The 19,276-nt window shown below is 38.9% G+C and overlaps 1 protein-coding gene across 1 annotated transcript in view; it reads left to right on the top strand.

Moving 5' to 3' along the window:
• Nucleotides 1-19,276, top strand: part of CXADR (CXADR cell adhesion molecule) — a 43,252-nt gene that overhangs the window by 13,386 nt on the left and 10,590 nt on the right. Inside the window, exons 2-3 of the mRNA XM_081063593.1 lie at nt 7,435-7,601; nt 11,488-11,692. Of these exons, the coding sequence (XP_080919719.1) occupies nt 7,435-7,601; nt 11,488-11,692 (372 nt within the window). The remainder of the gene's footprint in view (nt 1-7,434; nt 7,602-11,487; nt 11,693-19,276) is intronic.

Consider the following 19,276-nt stretch of genomic DNA (forward strand, 5'->3'; position numbering starts at 1 on the left):
GGAGCTGGGAATTTATATTAAAAAGAACTACATAGAAAAGCAAATAAGTATACTTAGTGTCATTTCTCATTGTTATTAACTTATCTGACTGTGTTATTTTCTTAGCTCTAAGTACATGTTAACATACTGTACTGAGTGGCACACAGGGAGTAAACAACTAAAACTCTTAGACAGCAAAGAGCATAATTTCTAATTTCCTATGTTTTCTTCAGTCCCCCAGCAACATTAAAAGCCTGGGCAGAGTGGTTAACTACTATTAACATATTTAAAGTATTTTTCCTTTTGCTTTCTAGAAATACTCATTATTTAGGTCTTTTAAATATTGCTAATCCCTTGCTACTTCCTGGTGAGAAAGACTTTGGCACAGTTTGGAATTAGCATCTGTTGAAGGGGAAAAGGAAATGATCCAAATTACATGGCAGTTGCATTTTTGCACAGATTTTGGAATATCACATTGACTTACCTGCTAACCCAGACATCTGTAGTACCGTATTTCCCCAAAAATAAGACCTACCCCAAAAATAAGCCCCAATTAAGATCGTCAGCCAGACGGACACATTTAGTATGTTATGACGATGTTTCAGAAGATGACGTGACTGTATTTGAATAAATGTAGATTGTTGTACATGAAAAAATAAGACAGCCCCTGATAATAAGCCCTAATGGAGCAATAATTAATATAAGACCCAGTCTTATTTTCAGGGAAACATGGTATTTATCAAACACACAACAAAATTATACTTGTTCCAATTAATCGCGCAAACATACTAGTTCCTGATTTATCCATTCTATTTCTTAACATTGCTCTAGTGGATGATTTTTTACTATAATGTGTTTCTATGTAAGGATCTTGAATTCTGTGATCCGAATGCAATGATCCAATTGAATGTGTCCTCTCTATTTAAAATAGTAACCCTTATGATACTCTTTGACATTTCTCAAAACCCTCAATATCAAACAGATTCTTTATAACAACTGGTGTTAAGATCATCATAACATGCCCCTTTCCAAGAAACTAAAGAAGTATGCAAGACTTTTGGAATCAAATTTAAAATTTGATTTTCATTTCTCTTTTTTTCCTTTTTTGTTAATATGTTTGGAATGACTCCAGATAGTCTAAGAAACCACACATCAGTGTGTAGCATTTTTCTGCCTCATGTGGTCCTAGATAGAGGTAGTTGAAAGAGACAAGCAACTTTTCTTCATAATTGTATTTTAGAATATTCACAAATAAAAGTTTTTCTTCATGTCATATTTCTCATGTTAACATAACTGCATATAATGTTGCATACATGTTAGTTTCCTACCAGATTTGCTAACCTTTCCTGTAATATGCGTATTACATAAGCATCAGCTTTGCTCTCATCAGCACGAGACAGGCTCACTCAGCTCCTGTGATCCCTGTCTCCTGTCTGGATTTCATTGTTCCACCCCTTCGCTTCCCTGGGTACATGGTCTTCCCCGCTCTTTCCCCGACCAGGTCTGGTGGTCCTCTCTCCCATCTCGACTCTTTCAAATAGTTCCTTCACCTTCCCTCTACTCAGAGCTCCCATCCTCCACTTGCAGTTGAGCAGTTTTCTCCATTCTCCAACCACACATGGGTTGAGAGGGACTTAAGAAGTAGGGCTAGGGACATACCCTCCGGAGATGAAGTCCAGGGAACCTGTTAAGTGAGTGGAACTATGTGCTTAAGGGAAGGGGCATGTAAACAACTGGTGCTGTGTGACAGAGGAGGAAGGCAGCACTGCCTGTGGGGATGGGGCAGACTTCAGAGAGGAGGTGAAAGGTAAGAGATCCTCTGATAAATGGCTGGAAGTACTCTCAGAGGGAGAAAGTGGGCGTTTCAGACAGGAGAGCTGCAGGGACATGGGTGCTCTACAAATAGGGACTTGATCCACTAGTGCTTCCTCTCATCTTTGATTTCCTTGTATGATAGGCGCCAGACCAGCACACTTTCAGTGTTCCAGCTTTAACAGATAAAGGTCTTATTTTATTTTCACCTACTTTTAGCCACATTGCAACTTAATGTTGCTCCACTATTTTGAAACAGACCATCTTTCATCTCTGGTAGATTTCTCTGTTTCCCTTCCCTTATATGGGGTACTTGTGCCGGTGAGATTTTCATTTGTTATTTACTTATTTAGCTAAAGACGTGAAATTTCACTCTGCTAACAGCAACCAGTGAAAACCAGGAAGCACGATCTTTACTCTCAAAATCAAATGTGTATTATGTTGCTTTGTACACCTGAAACTAATAAAAAAAAAAGTCAGATATGAAATACTCACTAGGGTCCAGGGTAGGAAAAACCTCACCTGTCACTGCTCCAATCCTACACTGAGACATGGCCTTTAAAATTCCTGTGGGTATGCCATCACTGGTCAGACTTTTGTTACTCTCTTGCTGGTATAGGTCAATACATGGACAACATTTCAAAGCATTCCTTTTATGTTGTTCTCTCAGCAATAGAATAACAGAAAACTTTCCTTCATTCAGCAAGTGTTTGTAGAATGCTAGCTGGTGATTTTACTAACCTAAAATATTTGATTTTGTTAAATTTGTCATTCCCTTCATAGCTTTTGTGTTCTCTATTTTTCTCTAAGGCTGCCCTCACTCAAAACAACAGTTACACACATTTACTTCTCTCTTTTAATCAACTACAAAGTTTCATGAGCACTTTCCAACTTCCTATGATTTTAAGATTGTCAGAAGAAAAAGCAATTGCTAAAGACCATTTAGGTTAACCTGTAGCTTATATTTGAAAAACAAAGAAATCAAGGCAGTTTATGAGTTCCAAATACTGTCTGCCTCCTAGAGTGCCTACCATTATCTCCAGTTCTCCATTCTCAGAGTAGAAACAAATCTGAGGCCTTCCCCTGTTTCCCCGAAGATAAGACCTAGCTGGACAGTCAGCTCTAATGCGTCTTTTGGAGCAAAAATTAATATAACACCCGGTCTTATATAAGACCGTGTATTATAGCATATCATATATATTCTATTACAAAGAGCCGGTCTTATGGTAAAATAAGACCGGATGCTATATTATTTTTTGCTCCAAAAGACGCATTAGAGCTGATTGTCCGGGTAGGTCTCATTTTTGGGGAAACACCGTAGTAGGAAATTGACAACATCAAAGACTAAAAAACAGTCCGATGAATGCATGACATTTTGATATTCAGATAGAAGTCAGACTGGGCAGAAGAGAAATTCTACAGATTCAAGTGATTAGGAATTTGGAGCTTATAAAAACAAGCAGAAAACTGGGAGATGTTATTTCAGTCACTGCCAAAATGGGATGTGATTCAGTTTATTTACATAATCCAGTGGTGCACATTTATTAACTGGACCTTGCAAATACTTGTTGGTAATGTGCTACATATTTCGTCACACTCTGAATATGTTTGAATAAAATTGTAAGAAAATTTCTTATATGATTTTGTTTTCAGACTTATATTTGAACCTGCAAGTAGTTTGCAAGTTAAATTATCACTCAATTTGCTTCATAAATAGAATTAGGCAGTATTAGAAAAGAATCCCCAGAGACACTGCATGAGACCAAGTGTCTGCTTTTTGTCTTCTACTATTTGTGACTGTTGAACTTATCAACACTTGAAAAACCATGCCTCTGAGCAAAGAGACTCCTTTATTGTTGCTAGGAAACCAAATAACCGTTTTGTATGACCTTGAGATTTTAATTCATTTCTAGTACAACACAACGAGCAGTTGAATGTTTTAAACATTTTTGGGGGGAAAATAGATGAAAGCCATTTAAAAATCTGTGTACAATTTCTTTAGCAGCATACACATCAAGAAAACTCCAGTATAATTAAGAAATGGGCAGTCACTTTTCTTAAAATCTCAGTACGCAAGAAATAACTGCTAACAGTTTAGTGTATGTTTTTCCAGATTCTTTTTATACATATGTAACTTTTCTATGGTACTCTTTTAAGATAAAATAATTTTTATGTATCAAACAGAAAAGCATGAAAGATACTGTCATGGAAACTAAGTTGTATTTTATTCTAATGACTAATAGAAGTACTGGGAGCATAATTAGCATTTGAATTTAGACACATTCAGGTATGATTTGACTTTTACAAAATAAAAACCCTAAAAGCACAGAGTAACCAGGATGTTTTAATTGTCTTTTAATAGCAAATTTTCATTCTCATATGTTCTTACCTCTATATTTTGGGGCCATGTCTTGATTCATTTTGGAATGGAATTTTCATTCTGGTGAATAATAAGATTGTTTTTATCTTAATACATAAAATATTGATACCCAAACAAATTAATTGTAGTGTCTATAGAAAGGAGATCCTCAAGTAGCAGCAACAACTTCTGGTAGGTTAATGCTCTTTCAATATTTCTAAAATTGATCAAATTTATAATCTAGTCACCAGTTCTTTTTACTAATGGGCAGGGAACGACAACAGGAGATAAAAGTACCCACAATTTCTCCCAACACTAATGGAGCTAGTGAGTTAATGGTAAATCAGGACATGTATTCAAAAAATTCATTTAAAAAAACAAAAGTAGTATAGGAAGAAGATAACCTCATCACCATCGAGAAGATGTGACAAAACCATGGAGCCTACCTTGTCAACTTCACAATAATGTTTATAAAGGAAAAAATCTCCAAGATTAGTATAATAGCAGAAAGTAAAGTACTGTGCATATTTCGTAGAAGGAGAGAAAAATGGTAAAGAGGTAGAAGAATGCCTTGGTGAATGAGGTAGGGATGGAGCTGAGTTTATTAGAAATGGTAGAAAGTACGTATTTGGAGGATTGAATTTTAATTTAGAAGAGACTTGAGTTTATACACATAAATATCAAACCATAGAATTTAAACAGACATGTGGACATGAAATGCAGATTGGAGTAGTATGGACTTTTCAGGGCGATATTAAGCTGAATCAATGGGTTTGGATGGTGAGTCATCAATCTTTGCTGTGTAACAAACCAGCCCAAACTCTAGAGGCTTAAAGCAAAAATCATGTGTTAGTTCCTGATCCTGTTGGGTTGCCAGTTTAGGCTAGCCTGAGATGAGAATTTTGGGCTCACTCATAGGGCTCGGTGTTCTAGGGTGGCTGCGTGTTGGACAGTTGCAGCCATTGGTCAAACGCTTCAGTTCTCTCTTAACATGATTTGTTCACTCCGTGGCAGGTGGCAGGAGTCCAACAAGGCTGGAGTGGTAGCAGCAGGACCTCTTGAAGCCTAGCCTCGAAACTCCGAACCTCTGTACAGCAACACTCCTATTGTATTCCATTGGTCAAAGTTAGGACAACCTCTGATTTAAGGGAGCAGAGAGTCTGCCCAGTTTTAATCTGCTGTTTGAGGAGTGCACTTAAATGTGATTAAACGCTTAGGATGGTGCCTGAATATAAGTGATCTTGAATGTGATCTGGCTTTTCTTTTATTCTCAATCTATTGGCTTCGACTTTATTAACATTTTATTACAAGTGGTAGTCACTGTGTATGAAGCTTCCTTTAGGGCTAATGGAAAGGATCATGGGATAGCTAATGACTTAATTCTTCATTTTACTTTGTTCTGTTGGAATTTATCATTTGAAAAATAGCATCGAAGTAGTCATTGTGGAGAACTGGGAACTTGGATTTACTTACTCTAAATTTTGCTCTGATGTGTTTATTTTTATGATAGGAGCAGGGAAAGAGCAGAAGAGAGAGCCAGGACCCATGTGCCACAAGCTTGCTGCCTTGTGCCTCTTTCAGGTCATTATTGAGCCCTGAAAGTCAGTGTTCAGTGATGGTAGAGATCTAAGTGGTAGAGCTGCTAAAATTTGCTGTGTTGTCGACACTTTGGCTCTGCATACATTAGAGATTTGAATTTATACGTAAGGAAGTGTTGAGTCATCATAAAGAATACATAGATTGACAAATTAGTGCTGTGTAAACTTTTAGAGTAGAAATAGTAAAATAAAATTTTTGTGTGATAGTTCATTTACAGACTAAATTTGCATTTTCTATCAAGTTTTTGGCTTGTTCAAACTTTAGTCTTGTCATAAGACATAAGTGGTGAACAGCCGTATTTTTATGTGTGAATTGATGTGAACAAAATTGCCCCTTTTTTGAAAAACAAGATGTGAATTGATTAAATTTGTTTTTTTCTCTTATGTAGATCAAGAAATTTTGCAATTTTGCTCATAGAAAATTTCTTCTACCTTTTCTGCCTGTAAAAGATAAGTTTTGTAAACCATTAACAGCAAAAAGGATTTTTTTTTTTTTTAAAGTTCTTAGTGTTTCAGTGGGTGTAAGCCATCTGTTTAACAAAATCAGAAGAGTCTCTTGGAATTTTTGTGGCTCAGGACATCTTATTTTGGCTTTCATGTATTTTTCAGATATTGCCATTCAGCATTAATTTTCTCTTCAAGTGTGATCTATATGGAAGTTTTATACAAATTTTATAGTAAGTTATGGCATTTTTAAGATGTCTTTAAAAATAATATAAATATCATTCACTTTCAGAAGGGAAATAGGGATGAAGGAAATAGCTTAAAGGTAATATTGATGTCAACTGGTAAATTTAAAATATATAAATTGACAGTTTCTTCTCTACGAATTGTCATAAAAATTTATTGCTTAGAAATATTTTTTTCTTTTCCAGTTTTGGTATATAATTGACATACACATTGTATAAGTTGAAGGTGTACAGCATGGTTTGACTTATGCATATTGTGAATAATTGTCACAATAAGTTTAGCCAACATCTATCAGCTCATTAGATAAAGAAAAAAGAAAAAGAAAAAAAATGTTTTTGCGTGCAGACTGAATTTTAAAAATAATTATCCTTTTTAATGATGTAAAACATGTCATCCAGATTAAAAAATAAACACACTTTAAAAAAAAAAAATGTTTTTGATCTTGTGATGAGAACTCCTGGGATCTACTCTCCTAGCTTAGAAATATTTTTAAGCATTCAATAAAAGTTACAGAATCAAATTGAATAAAAATTTAGAATTAAAGAAGTCTTGGCAGAAAATGTGTCAAAGTTCATCAGCATGTGCCCCGGTGACAAGGAAATTCCCGTGTGCTTGTGGCATCGAAGCAAGCATCAGTTAATGTAGCCTTGAAGTACTAGTGTGACACAGTGGACCTTTCAGAGACTAGCTAAATTCAGATTTAAACATCTGCTTGGATGTAAAACACCCACTATTTTTAAACTTGTATTTCATATTAAGTTGGGAAGTTCACAGAGCTCTTAAAGGAAATTGTACTGAAGGAGATAGATATCAGTATTGTCATTCCATTTTTACAAAGTCACAAATGAAACACTGGGCACCGCTGAGTCTGAATGCTCTTACTCCGCTCCCGAATCACATCCTGTTTCCACCACATCCTGTGCTGCTTCTGAACGAGCTGGGTACACGGAGTGTGTGCAGGTGATGCTTAGTCCGTATATATATGTCTTTCTCCAGATTTCGCCAGAAGTTTGAGTATCACTACTCCTGATCAGATGATTGAAAAGGCCAAAGGGGAAACTGCCTATATGCCATGCAAATTTACCCTTAGTCCGGAAGACCAGGGCCCGCTGGACATCGAGTGGCTGCTGTCACCACCTGATAATCAGCAGGTGGACCAAGTGGTAAGTTTGCTAAGTGCCTGCGCACGCAGCAGACATCTGTGGGACTTGTCTGAGGTGCCCCTCACGGGGCTGCTGGTCACATAGGAGTCGGGGGCACAGGAACTTGGGAACCTTCTGAAAATCTGGGGTGGGAACAGACATGCCAGTGGGGCAGAAGTTCGCATAATGCGTGTTGATGGACAGCGAGTAAACTAGACTTTGTGAAAAGTAGATAGAATTGAATTTTTAACTTGAACACAAGGATTCCGATCCCAGGATAAGGGTCATTAAGTGTGACATAGTGTAATGCAGTTACATGTTATTACAGAGTCTGTTTTCTGCATTTCTTCAAGTTAAATATCCTATATAATGAATTTCTTTAAAAGCAAAACAGTCTTCATAGCAAAACAGCAATTTATAAAATATTTCAACTTAAATTTAAAAAATTAAATATCAAAGTATTGTTATAGAAAATTTTCTAATTATTATACAAAGAAGAAATAAGAGCCTAATGAAGGAAACCTGGAAAACCAAAAGTAGCACAAAGGAGGAAAATTACCCAATAATCTCATTTGCAGATATATCTATCTATCTATGTATATATAGATATACATACTACCTATGTATATATAGATATATACATATCACCCTTTGCCTTATAATGGTAACAGAATATTTCACTTAATTTAGAATATTGCATATTAGCTTCATCTGACACATTTAATTAAAAATAAAGTAAATATTAATAAGTTATTAAACCAGGGAGGGAAAAATAAGTCCAAATATTTAGAGAATATGGTAAAACAGTTGACTCTTGAACAGCATAGGTTTGAACTGTGCAGGTCCATTATATGTGGCTTTTTTTCAATAAATGTTGTAAATGTATTTTCTCTTCCTTATGATTTTCTTAATAACTCTTTTCTCTGCCTTTATTTTAAGGATACAGTATATAATACATATAACATATAAAATTTGTGTTAATTGACTATTTATGGTACCGATAAAGCTTCCTGTCAACATTAGGCTATCAGTAGTTAAGTTTTTGGGAGTCAAAAGTTATGTGCAAGTTTCGTCTGCATGGTATAGGGGCTGACACCCTTAACCACTGCATTGTTTGAGGATCAACTGTATATATATTTGGAAGAGAAATTTTATTTTTACGTGTGGTCCACATAAAAGAAGGGATTCTTCAGCCATTTTAATATCTGAATAAGTGCAGTTAGGTAATACTATTTTTGGAAAATGCAGGCAGTTTGCCTTACTTATTTGTGAAATAATTAAGGTGCTTTCCCAAGTTGTAAATGACCAGGGCCAGCCCCTCTAAGGACATACCTCTGACCTGAGTCTGCTACTGGCAATTCCCTCATAAGGAAAATGAATTGAGCCTGACTCATTCTGTCCACTCATCCCAGACACCCTGTTCCCTGCCTCCTGCTTTGCTCTTCTCTTTCTCTCTTCCGATGGCAGTGCCAGCACCCTGAATAGAGACTTCTACCTCACACTTGCCAGTGCAGTGCCCATGTCCCTTTTGAGTCCAGGACTCTGCTCCTGAGGTTAAGATGAATGAATGGAGAGCATGTGTCTTAAATGCTTCTGGTTTAAGACTCATGAGTGAAGCCCTGTGACAAAGTCCTTCTAGAGACCAAGAAGCACAGTGTGCCATGTAGCCTGTGTGTGTCCCTTCGTGGAAGGAGTTCCTGAAGTCTTAGGTGCTGAGAGAGGCCCAGCTTTGCCGCCTACAGGACTTGTGAGACAGGGTTGGGTTTAAGTGATCATTTGTGGGTGAAATAGCTAGTCTGTAGCCTAAAACATAGTGAGATCAGACCAAAGGCAAGATAGAAAGAAGGGTTAGGGAGAGATGGGTGCAGAAGAGGATGCTTACATGGAATTTAGCTACATTGTATGTTAGCTGAGCCCTTATTTTAATATATTTATGCTAGCAGGAATGTGGGGGTCTGCACTGGAGAAATTTCCACCCTTATTCCCTGTGTGATCTCTTTAGTCAGCAGTTAACCGTGTATCATGCACTTACTATGTGCTCTGTGGTGTGTCATGTACTTTGATTATATATATTTATTTAAGCCTTATATAATAAGCATATAACTCTCTAAACTGAGAATTATTATTATACACAGAGATTTGAAGGAACATGCCCAGGGCCTCACCCCTGGCAACAGATGCAGCTGGGGTTTGAACCCTGGTCTCTCTGACTCCCCGCTTTGCACCTTATTTACCTTTGCACTATCCTGTTCTGCCTCTCACGTTTCATAAGCCTGTGTTTCCTCAGGTTGAAAATGGGGGGAAAATACACCACCTCTCAGGATAATGATGAGAATTCACTGAAGTACTGTATGAATAAGTGTTTTATAAACCTACAAGTCCTGTAGAAGTGTTACTGAAGTCAGTGTACTGGGCCGGTTCAAAGAGATCTGGATTGCATCTGAGCTGTGTGACTTTGCAAAAGTTGATCTGTGAGAGGCACTGCTTTCCTCAGGCTGAAGGTTAAATGTGAATAGTGCCACCATCTTGCAGGATTGTGAAGAGGAATCGAAATTGCCATTTCTTAAGTACTGTTCATAACATCGTTTTCGTGGGAACATACTAAGATAGTTTACAAAATAACTAACAGTAGGGACACATCTTATTTGTCAGTCCCTCCTCAAAAGACTATTAACATGTGTGGCAAAATGAGGGACTGAAAGTACAATGAATTGAACTTTATGGGGAGTCCATAGTTACATACAAAGGAAGATGCGGCAGCCTCGTTTGAGGAGTTCTGTGTTGTTGACAAGCGGGTGTGGCGAGATGGAACCGAGAAAGTAATGGCTGTGTTTACAGAGTAAGGCAGCGGTGGACCCATCAACTGCTTCTTTTATTTACTTAGCAAACTGCTGTGGAGTGCTTCCTAGAAGCTGACACTTAATACATAAATAAAACATCTTTAGTGAATTAGGAGTGGGGTCAGCATGGTGGGGGAGGTAATAATACAGAAAAGAACTCAAGTTCCTGCCCTCAAAATTCCCACAGTTGACATTTATTCTGATTGTGTTGTCCATAATTAACATCTCGGGTAAAAACTATTTGCAGGATGTAGCCTGTTGTGTTTTCTGATTCTGATGCGAGTTTGGCACCACTACTCTTTGACACTTGGGTCCCAGCTGACCAGAATGAAGGATGTGGTTAGCAAATGTGGAAAATTATAAAGTGCATTAAATTAATTTTGGTTATACCAGTGACTATTATTCTTCCCTTCCAAGTCAGGTATAGCACAGAGTTTATTTTCCTTCTGAATTTATCCTTTAGTTTCCAATAAAGCGTGTAACAGTGGCTCAGAAAATGCAGTGGAATTAGGAAGGTGTCTTGGCTTTTACTCATAGAGGATTAATTGAAAGGTCCTGTTCACCTGGGCCCACATGTCTTAAGAGGTTTATTTTATGACTTTATCTATTAGAGTCTAGAACCCTGAAATATTAAATACTAATTCTCCAACGTATTAAGGTAAAAAGTCTTGGTTTTTCGTTTGATTTCATAGGTAAATTATACACCCTTTTTTGGAAGTAGTGGTGGTGTGTACTTCATTTTATACATTTGATTGGCTGCTGAAAAACGAGAGCATACAGGAATTCACAAATCTGTGTTCTCCAGTTTCACTAAATGTCTCTAATATAGGGCTTTATCGCTTAATAGTGTTGGGCCTTGGTTTCCCCATCTAAAGGGAGAGTGTGTGACTCAAAAGTGTGTGATACTCAAGGATCGTATTGATCTCTTTCCATTTTCTTAATCTGTGCTGTGAATAATTGTAGGTTTCCTCATAATACTGTGTTCTTACTCTTTTTTGGATTTGATGAGACAGAGGGTTTGCTTGTTTTTGTTTTGTTTTCCCAGTTTTATTTTGGCTTTCTTTTAGATTATTTTATATTCTGGAGACAAAATTTATGATGACTACTATCCCGATCTGAAAGGACGAGTGCATTTTACAAGTAGTGATCTCAAATCTGGGGATGCATCAATAAACGTAACAAATTTACAGTTGTCAGATACAGGCACATATCAGTGCAAAGTGAAAAAAGCCCCTGGTGTCGGAAATAAGAAGATTCAGCTGAAAGTTCTTGGTAAGTTATTTATATTAATGTTACTTATTAACGGGGTGGGTGGTCACAGTATGGCAGTAGCAGCATTTATGTGAGGCAAAGCTTAGTTTTTTAAGGGTAATAATTTTAAACATTTGAAGTATTTCTGTTATCCTCAAATAGCATAAAATATAAACCTAGTATACTTTTTAGGTTAGAAAAAAAATAAGTGACCAACTTCTTTGTGAAATTTATAAAAGAATTTGAAAGTAAATGAAGAAGTTCTGTGATACGGGAGAAGAACCCTCGGCCAGGAATTAGGAGATCCAGGTTTTTTTTGTTTTGTTTTGTTTTTGCATTGTGCTCAGATTTGCCCTGAAAATTAAATAGAACCTCTTCGTTTCCTGGACGTCAGCCTACCTTTTGGAAACATTACAAGATGTAATTATCATTAAATTTCTATTCTGTCTCATTCAGTTCAAAATGTTATGTGTGCTTTAAACTTTTTCATTTCAAACTTGCCAAAGAATGAGGTTTCCATGAGGCATAACTGGAGTATTTAGAATGGACATAAATGGTAGAAGGAAGATTGAATTGGGAGAAGGCCATTACACATCATAGTCATTTAACCTCTATGAGCATCTGTGGCGAGCCAGCTACCACGAGTCGAACAGTACCTGAAAGGGGGAGTGGGAATGAAAAAAGAGACACACACACAAATGATGATGCGGCTGGTCTCCAGTGATCCTGAAGCGCCTGATTTAATCACCTTCACCAATATATACCCTATGGGTACGTGCAGTTTAACAATCACATGGGTGCATTACCTCACAGAAAATAAATTTTTAACTTCCACACAGAAACTACAGAATCATCACAAAGTTCCCCAGACATAATTATCATATGAAAGAGACTACCAAATGTCCTGATAGTCACCAGTTATCTGTGTCCGGGAAACCGGCCAGTCCCATCTCATTCCTCAGCAACTTGCAAACACTCTCAAGGTTCTTTGCAGAGATAATGCCTTAGGAGTCGAAACAAGTTAACTATATACTAGCCAGCTCACGAGATTCCTGAGAAACAAGAAATCATGGCTCCTCACATCTCCCCCTTTTTTATTTTTTAGAAGCAAAAAATCCATACAGCAAAAAAGCAGGGTGACAGCGCCTGGCTTAGGCGTCTCAGGATAACCTTATCAACTTGCCCGTCATCGGTGCCCGTATTGTGCAATACAAGCCCTGTCTTAGGTGTTGAAAGGCTCCTTAAGACTTACCCGTCTTTGGCTAACCCGTCCCATTAAGCACAGGGGGGAGAGGGAATCAAGGCCTTGTCTTAAGTTCCAGCTGATAAATGTCAGTTCGCAACTCTAGCATTTGATTAATGAAATGCTTAATGAGGATGGGAAGTAGGCACAGAATCACACAGACACAGATGCCCAACGTAAGAAAAATCAAAATAGAATGAGTGAGATTTGGCATAGAAGGCATAACATTCTTAAGAACATCAATAAATTCTGAAGCAGCCTGGGCAGCATCAAATTTCAATGGCTCAGCTTCTCTTTCCTGTTTTTTTCTTTTCTGATGCTCTCTGTCTCGCCGTCTCTCTCTCTCTCTCTCTCTCTCTCTCTCTCTCTCTCTCTCTCTCTCTCTTCCTCTCTCTTTTTTTTTCTTTTCTCTCTCTCTCTCTTCTCTCTCTCTTCCTCTCTCTTTTTTTTTCTTTTTTCTCTCTCTCTTCCTCTCTCTCTCTATGGCCCTTCTCACTTTCTTTCTTCTTTCTTTTTCCACTTTCTTTTTCCTTCTATAATTTTTTTCTAATATCTGCAAGCTTTTTTCTGCATGCCAAGGACCAGAAATATTAACAGGAAGCATAACAAATGAAGGTTGCTTAAGTACCATAACTTGAGTTCCCAGCGGTACCCAGGAGACACAATTTGCAAGAGAACAATTATTGCAAGATATATGAAACTGATTCTCTGTAAAATTTACATTAACATTTCCAGTCAATAATGCATAAGGAGAAGGAACACAAGCAGATACATTAACAGTTTTAGTAATAGTAGACCAGTCTCTAGTTCCATCTTTTAAAACAGTCACAGGAGTACAAGGAGTACCCGATTTACAAAACTCAACCATTTGAACAACCTCATCCATTACTCCCATCAGTTTCCACAAAGCGCTTTGTTGATACTGCGCATCAGAAATCCAAAGTCCAGCAATCAAGTCCCGAGCCCATCCTGGCTGATTACTCCTTGACCAATCAATAATATATCTGTCCGTTCCAGGAATGTCATAACGAAAGGAAGCATTGCCAGGACAGTCTTTCCATGGAACAGTCTTTGTGTTCAATTTCAGTCTCTTATTTTCATGTGTCCATCAGCTCCAGTATCTAAAAGCCCTTGAAAACTCTTTCCATTTATTTTAAGTTGTACAACCGGCCGATCTCTTTTTATTTTCTGAACCCAATAGGCATCAGAAGAACCAAATCCTTGATCTCCACGTTTTTGATCTTGCCTAATTTTTTTTTTTTTTTTTTTAATACGAGGCAAAGCAATCAGCTGAGCAATGCGAGTTCCTGCAGGTATAGCTGAGATATTTAAAGGTGAATGAGTCATGATTTTAATTTCTCCAGTAAAATCCTCATCAATAACTCCTGGGGAAACCTGAATTCCTTTTAAAGTAGTACTGCTTTTTCCTAATAATAAACCTACAGTTTTAGGTGGTAAAGGCCCAAAAACCCCTGTGGGTAAAGTTTGCTTTCTTGAGCTACGGCCACTACTGGGGGATATTTTCCCCTATCAACTTTAGCTGCAGCCTCTTCCAAGCCTTCTTGATCTTGCATATCTAAATCTTCCCGCTGTTTATCTGGCAATTCCTGACTAGCAAGCTCTTTATTATGCATAGGAGCTTTACCATGCATGCGAGCTCCCTCCCCCTCCTCTCCTTCCTCCGGAGAGGTGGCAAATACGGGAAGCTCCACATTCCCTGCCTGTTTTACTTTTTCTAGCTTATAGCCTTCATGTCTAAGATTTAGACAGTCCCTGATTAATGCCCATAGTCCGAATGTTTCTACCGGGACCCGCTGAGGTCCGTGGGCAGTGTAATCATCCTGCACTCGCTCTCCAACTTTCTCCCAGGTTTCCAGGCTGACGGTACCTTCATCTGGAAACCACGGGCAAACTTCTTTTACAAATTCTAAAAATTTTTCTAACTGTTCTCTGATCACCCTGCTGCCATGGGCGGCGAGTAATTTCTTAAGTCCTCTAACATAAAGGTCCTTGCTGCTAGCGTGACCCATCTCTTTTCCCTAACCTCGGCCCTTCTTTCACACAATGAAAACAAGCAGATGCTCGTCTGGCCGTGCCTCTCGCGAGACTAGATCTGTCTTAGCTAAGGCGTTTCGGTATAATTCCCCGAACAGGCAGACCGAAGTCTGATCGCCGTTATGCCATATGACAGAACCGGAACCTCAGTATCGAGCCCAAGCAAGTTCCGTAACACGAAATCGTGGAGCTATCACTCACTCACACACTCATTCGACCGAGGGGGCTGTGCCTCACTCACCGTGCATTCAATGAAATAAGCTCCTCTTTGTGAGCCGGGCCCTAGCCACACGGTGTTCCTCACTGTTACCCCCGTATTCAGGTCCCTGTTCGGGCGCCAAGTGTGGCGAGCCAGCCGCCACGAGTCGAACAGTACCTGAAAGGGGGAGTGGAAATGAAAAAAGAGACACACACACAAATGATGATGCGGCCGGTCTCCAGTGATCCTGAAGCGCCTGATTTAATCACCTTCACCAATATATACCCTATGGGTACATGCAGTTTAACAATCACATGGGTGCATTACCTCACAGAAAATAAATTTTTAACTTTCACACAGAAACTACAGAATCATCACAAAGTTCCCCAGACATAATTATCATATGAAAGAGACTACCAAATGTCCTGATAGCCACCAGTTATCTGTGTCCGGGAAACCGGCCAGTCCCATCTCATTCCTCAGCAACTTGCAAACACTCTCAAGGTTCTTTGCAGAGATAATGCCTTTAGGAGCCGAAACAAGTTAACTATATACTAGCCAGCTCACAAGATTCCTGAGAAATAAGAAATCATGGCTCCCCACAAGCATCACTATTTTTCGTCCATAAAATGGGAGGATTAGCCCGATGGTCACTAGGATGTCGTGTAGCTCTCTCTAGGATAGTTAAGAAGGAGATAAGTGTAAACCTTTTATAAACTGTAAAGACTGCGAAGTTTATTATCCTTCTCTAGCTTTTGTGGTCATGCACAAGCACTCTAAGCCCCTTCAAGTTGAGAAATTCTGAAAGGTTATTGTCCATAAATATGCTTTTTAAATCTTATTTTTGTAGATTTTACACAAAAGTACAATGGCTACCATGTAGAAAAACAACTATTCCCTATTTTGTAAATTCCACGGTTTTGTAACTTAAGATTTGGGGGGATACTTGGGGACCCACTTTACATAGGAAATACTGATAGCTAGAATTGCCTACCATACCACTGGAATTAACTAATTAAGAGAGGTCTCCCCCACTTCCTCATTCCGTTTGTTTTAGAGAACTAATTAGTGGTTAAGCACGTTGGGTTCCAGACTCATTTTGAATATCACTCTTTTCTAAAGAATGAATATCATCAGAGCAGAAACAAGAATGCAGATTTTCGTGCACTCCAGTGGCAACTTCAGGTGTTGTCTTGGCTGGAAAGGCAGTCTTCCCACTGCAACATCGTTGAGTGGGCACACGGGAGGTCTAAATGGCATTCATTCACAGTGTTCCCTCTGGTATGAAAGCACGTGAACCTGAACAAGGAACTAAGACAAGGAAAGGAATATGGTAACATCAGAAATTCTAGCTTTCTCTGTCTACACGCAGTAAACATGGAATTATCTTTATTTTTTTATAAATGTGAAAGCAGATAAAGGCTGAATAACTTGTCTGAACTCGTATCTCAAACCCCGGTACACCTGGGGTTATAACCCTGACTATATATCTTCTTTTAACACTGCTCTCCGGAAAGCACTGAATAAGATATACATGGAATTTTAACTGGTTTATGATGTACCAAGCAGAGTATACCAGTTTATCATTGTATCGGAATTTTTCATTGTGAAATCTCTGTTTGATGGGGACAGGTACACTGGGAGGGATGTGATTGGCATTCCCAGATCTCGTATTCCCAGAAGAGGTGTGGACGTGTGTGTGTGTGTGTGTGTATGTGGGGGGGCGGGCAGAGGTTGGTTCTGTAGGACCAGGTACTGGGTTGAATTTGCAGGCTTCTATTGAAGGGATCCTTACAGAACAAGGCAGCACATACCCAAGGAAGAAGCCAGGTTGGACAATAGAGTCGGCACATAATAGTATGGCCAAGCACACTGACAGCAGCAGCTATGGCTTTTGGGCAGGGAGAATGGCCCTGTTACATTAAACATCACAACCCCAACATCAAATCCCTCAGAATGGGTCACTGGGAGGCACTGGCACAGTAACATCTTTTGTTAGTGTTTGGGGGATCATCATGGCCAAGCAAACTCTGCATTCGAACCAGGGAGACAGAGAGGAGTTAAGTAAAGGGAAAGAGGAGAAAGGAGGAAGTTATTGCTGGACGGAAGTTGGGTGACTAATACTCAGATCCTGCGAGACTGTCTGAGACCAAGGGAATTTCTTGTAACTCTCTTCCATGTTTTCAGATGAGTCCTGCTGTGAGAGAAACTATCAGAGATTTTTCTCTTGAAAGTGAGAGCTGGATAGAAGCTTGTTTGTTAGCTTTTCCTGAAAATTCTGCTTACACCATCTGGAGGAAAGACAAAATGCCCTCTAGGGCCAAGAATGAGTGGTAGTCCAGTGGAGCTCTGGCTTGTTGGTTCACTGGTACAAACTCGGCCTGAACTTTGGTTCATTTATGGGAAATCTGGAGGAGATGCTACCATGTTTCCCTGAAAATAAGACCTACCCTGAAAATAAGCCCCAGTTAAAATCGTCAGCCAGACGGATGCATTTAGTACGTTCTGACGATGTTCCAGAAGAAGGTGACATGACTGTATTTGAATAAATGTAGATTGTTCTACATGAAAAAATAAGACATCCTCTGAAAATATGCCCTAATGCATCTTTTGGAGCAAAAATTAATACAAGACCTGGTCTTATTTTGGGGGAGATATGGTACCATGCTGTTTGCAGAGTAATGAGAGCACATTCATCGAGCCCTGTACTCTGTGTGAACACGAACCAGGGCAACTGTTACTTACCTGGGTGTGAGGGGTGACATGCTGGCCCAAATGTGCGTGTGGACACAGCTCGATAAAGAAGCTGAAAGGGGGTGATGATAACAAAGGGAATTAGTAGTGCGTTAATATGGTGGCCACATACCATGTTTCCCCGTTAATAAAACCTAGCTGGACAATCAGCTTTTTTTGCATCTCTTGGAGCAAAAATTAATAAGACCCGGTATTATACTATATTATAATATACTATACTATATTACACCCAGTCTTATAGTAAAATAAGACCGGATCTTATATTAACTTTTGCTCCAAAAGATGCATTAGAGCTGATTGTCCGGCTAGGTCTTATTTTCGGAGAAATAAGGTATTACGAGAGCCTTTCCCCACAATTCCAAAAGGGCTTATTACAGAGACTTTTTGGTACAAGAGTCTGGGTTGTTTCGAAGAGGAGAGATGCACAATTTCCAGGACGTGCCACCAGAAGTGCCACCAGAACACAATGGCCACAGCATGTATGGTGGCTCAGGCAGCACTGGGATTTGCAAGCCATTGGTACAGAGCAGGGCATTTTGTGTGTGTGTGTGAAATAATTTTAGTTTTACAGAAAAGTTGCAGAAATACTAGAGCGTTCCTGAAAGTGTACTTATCATCCAATTTCTCTTAATATTAACATTGTACAAAATGATAGTACAATTATCAAAACCAAGAAATTAATGTTGGGACAATACTATTAATTAAACTACAGGCCTCATTTGAATTTCATTTCCTACCAGTGTCCTCCTGCACCAGGGTCAAGTCTAAGATCCACGTTGCATTTACGTCTCCTTAGTCTCCTCCAGTCAAGGGCGCACGGTCGTGGCTCATTGTTAATCATGACCACCAAAGTTTTATCTGATGTGTTTCTCCACTGTAAACTTACAATGTCTCCTTTCATAATTAAAAATGTATCTCGGGGAGCCACTTTGAGACTATGCAGATACCTTGTTTCTCCTTAAACTTTGCCTATCGATTTTTAGCATCTTATGCATGGATTTTGCCCGGAGTCAGGGTATTTTGAACCAAGCAAATGTAGCATTCCTGGATGAATGACGTGTTAAAAGTTATGGCGTCCCATATGGGGATTTAGAGTGTTTCCGATAGACTGACGTAGGCCACTGGCACGGAGGGATGATAATGTGATAAATACCGGGGGTGCCAAAAAAATGTATACAGATGACTTGTATTCGTCCTTTGTTATTACTAAATATTGAGTATTACAATTTTAATACAGTTTTTTCCTTTCTTAAAATGTGTATACATTTCGGGGTGGCCTGATGGCTCGGTTGGTTAGAGCGCAAGCTCTGAACAACAGGGTTGCCAGTTCAATTCCCACATGGGATGGTGGGCT

The sequence above is a fragment of the Rhinolophus hipposideros genome (genome assembly GCF_964194185.1).
Source record: "Rhinolophus hipposideros genome assembly, chromosome: 2".
NCBI lineage: Eukaryota > Metazoa > Chordata > Mammalia > Chiroptera > Rhinolophidae > Rhinolophus > Rhinolophus hipposideros.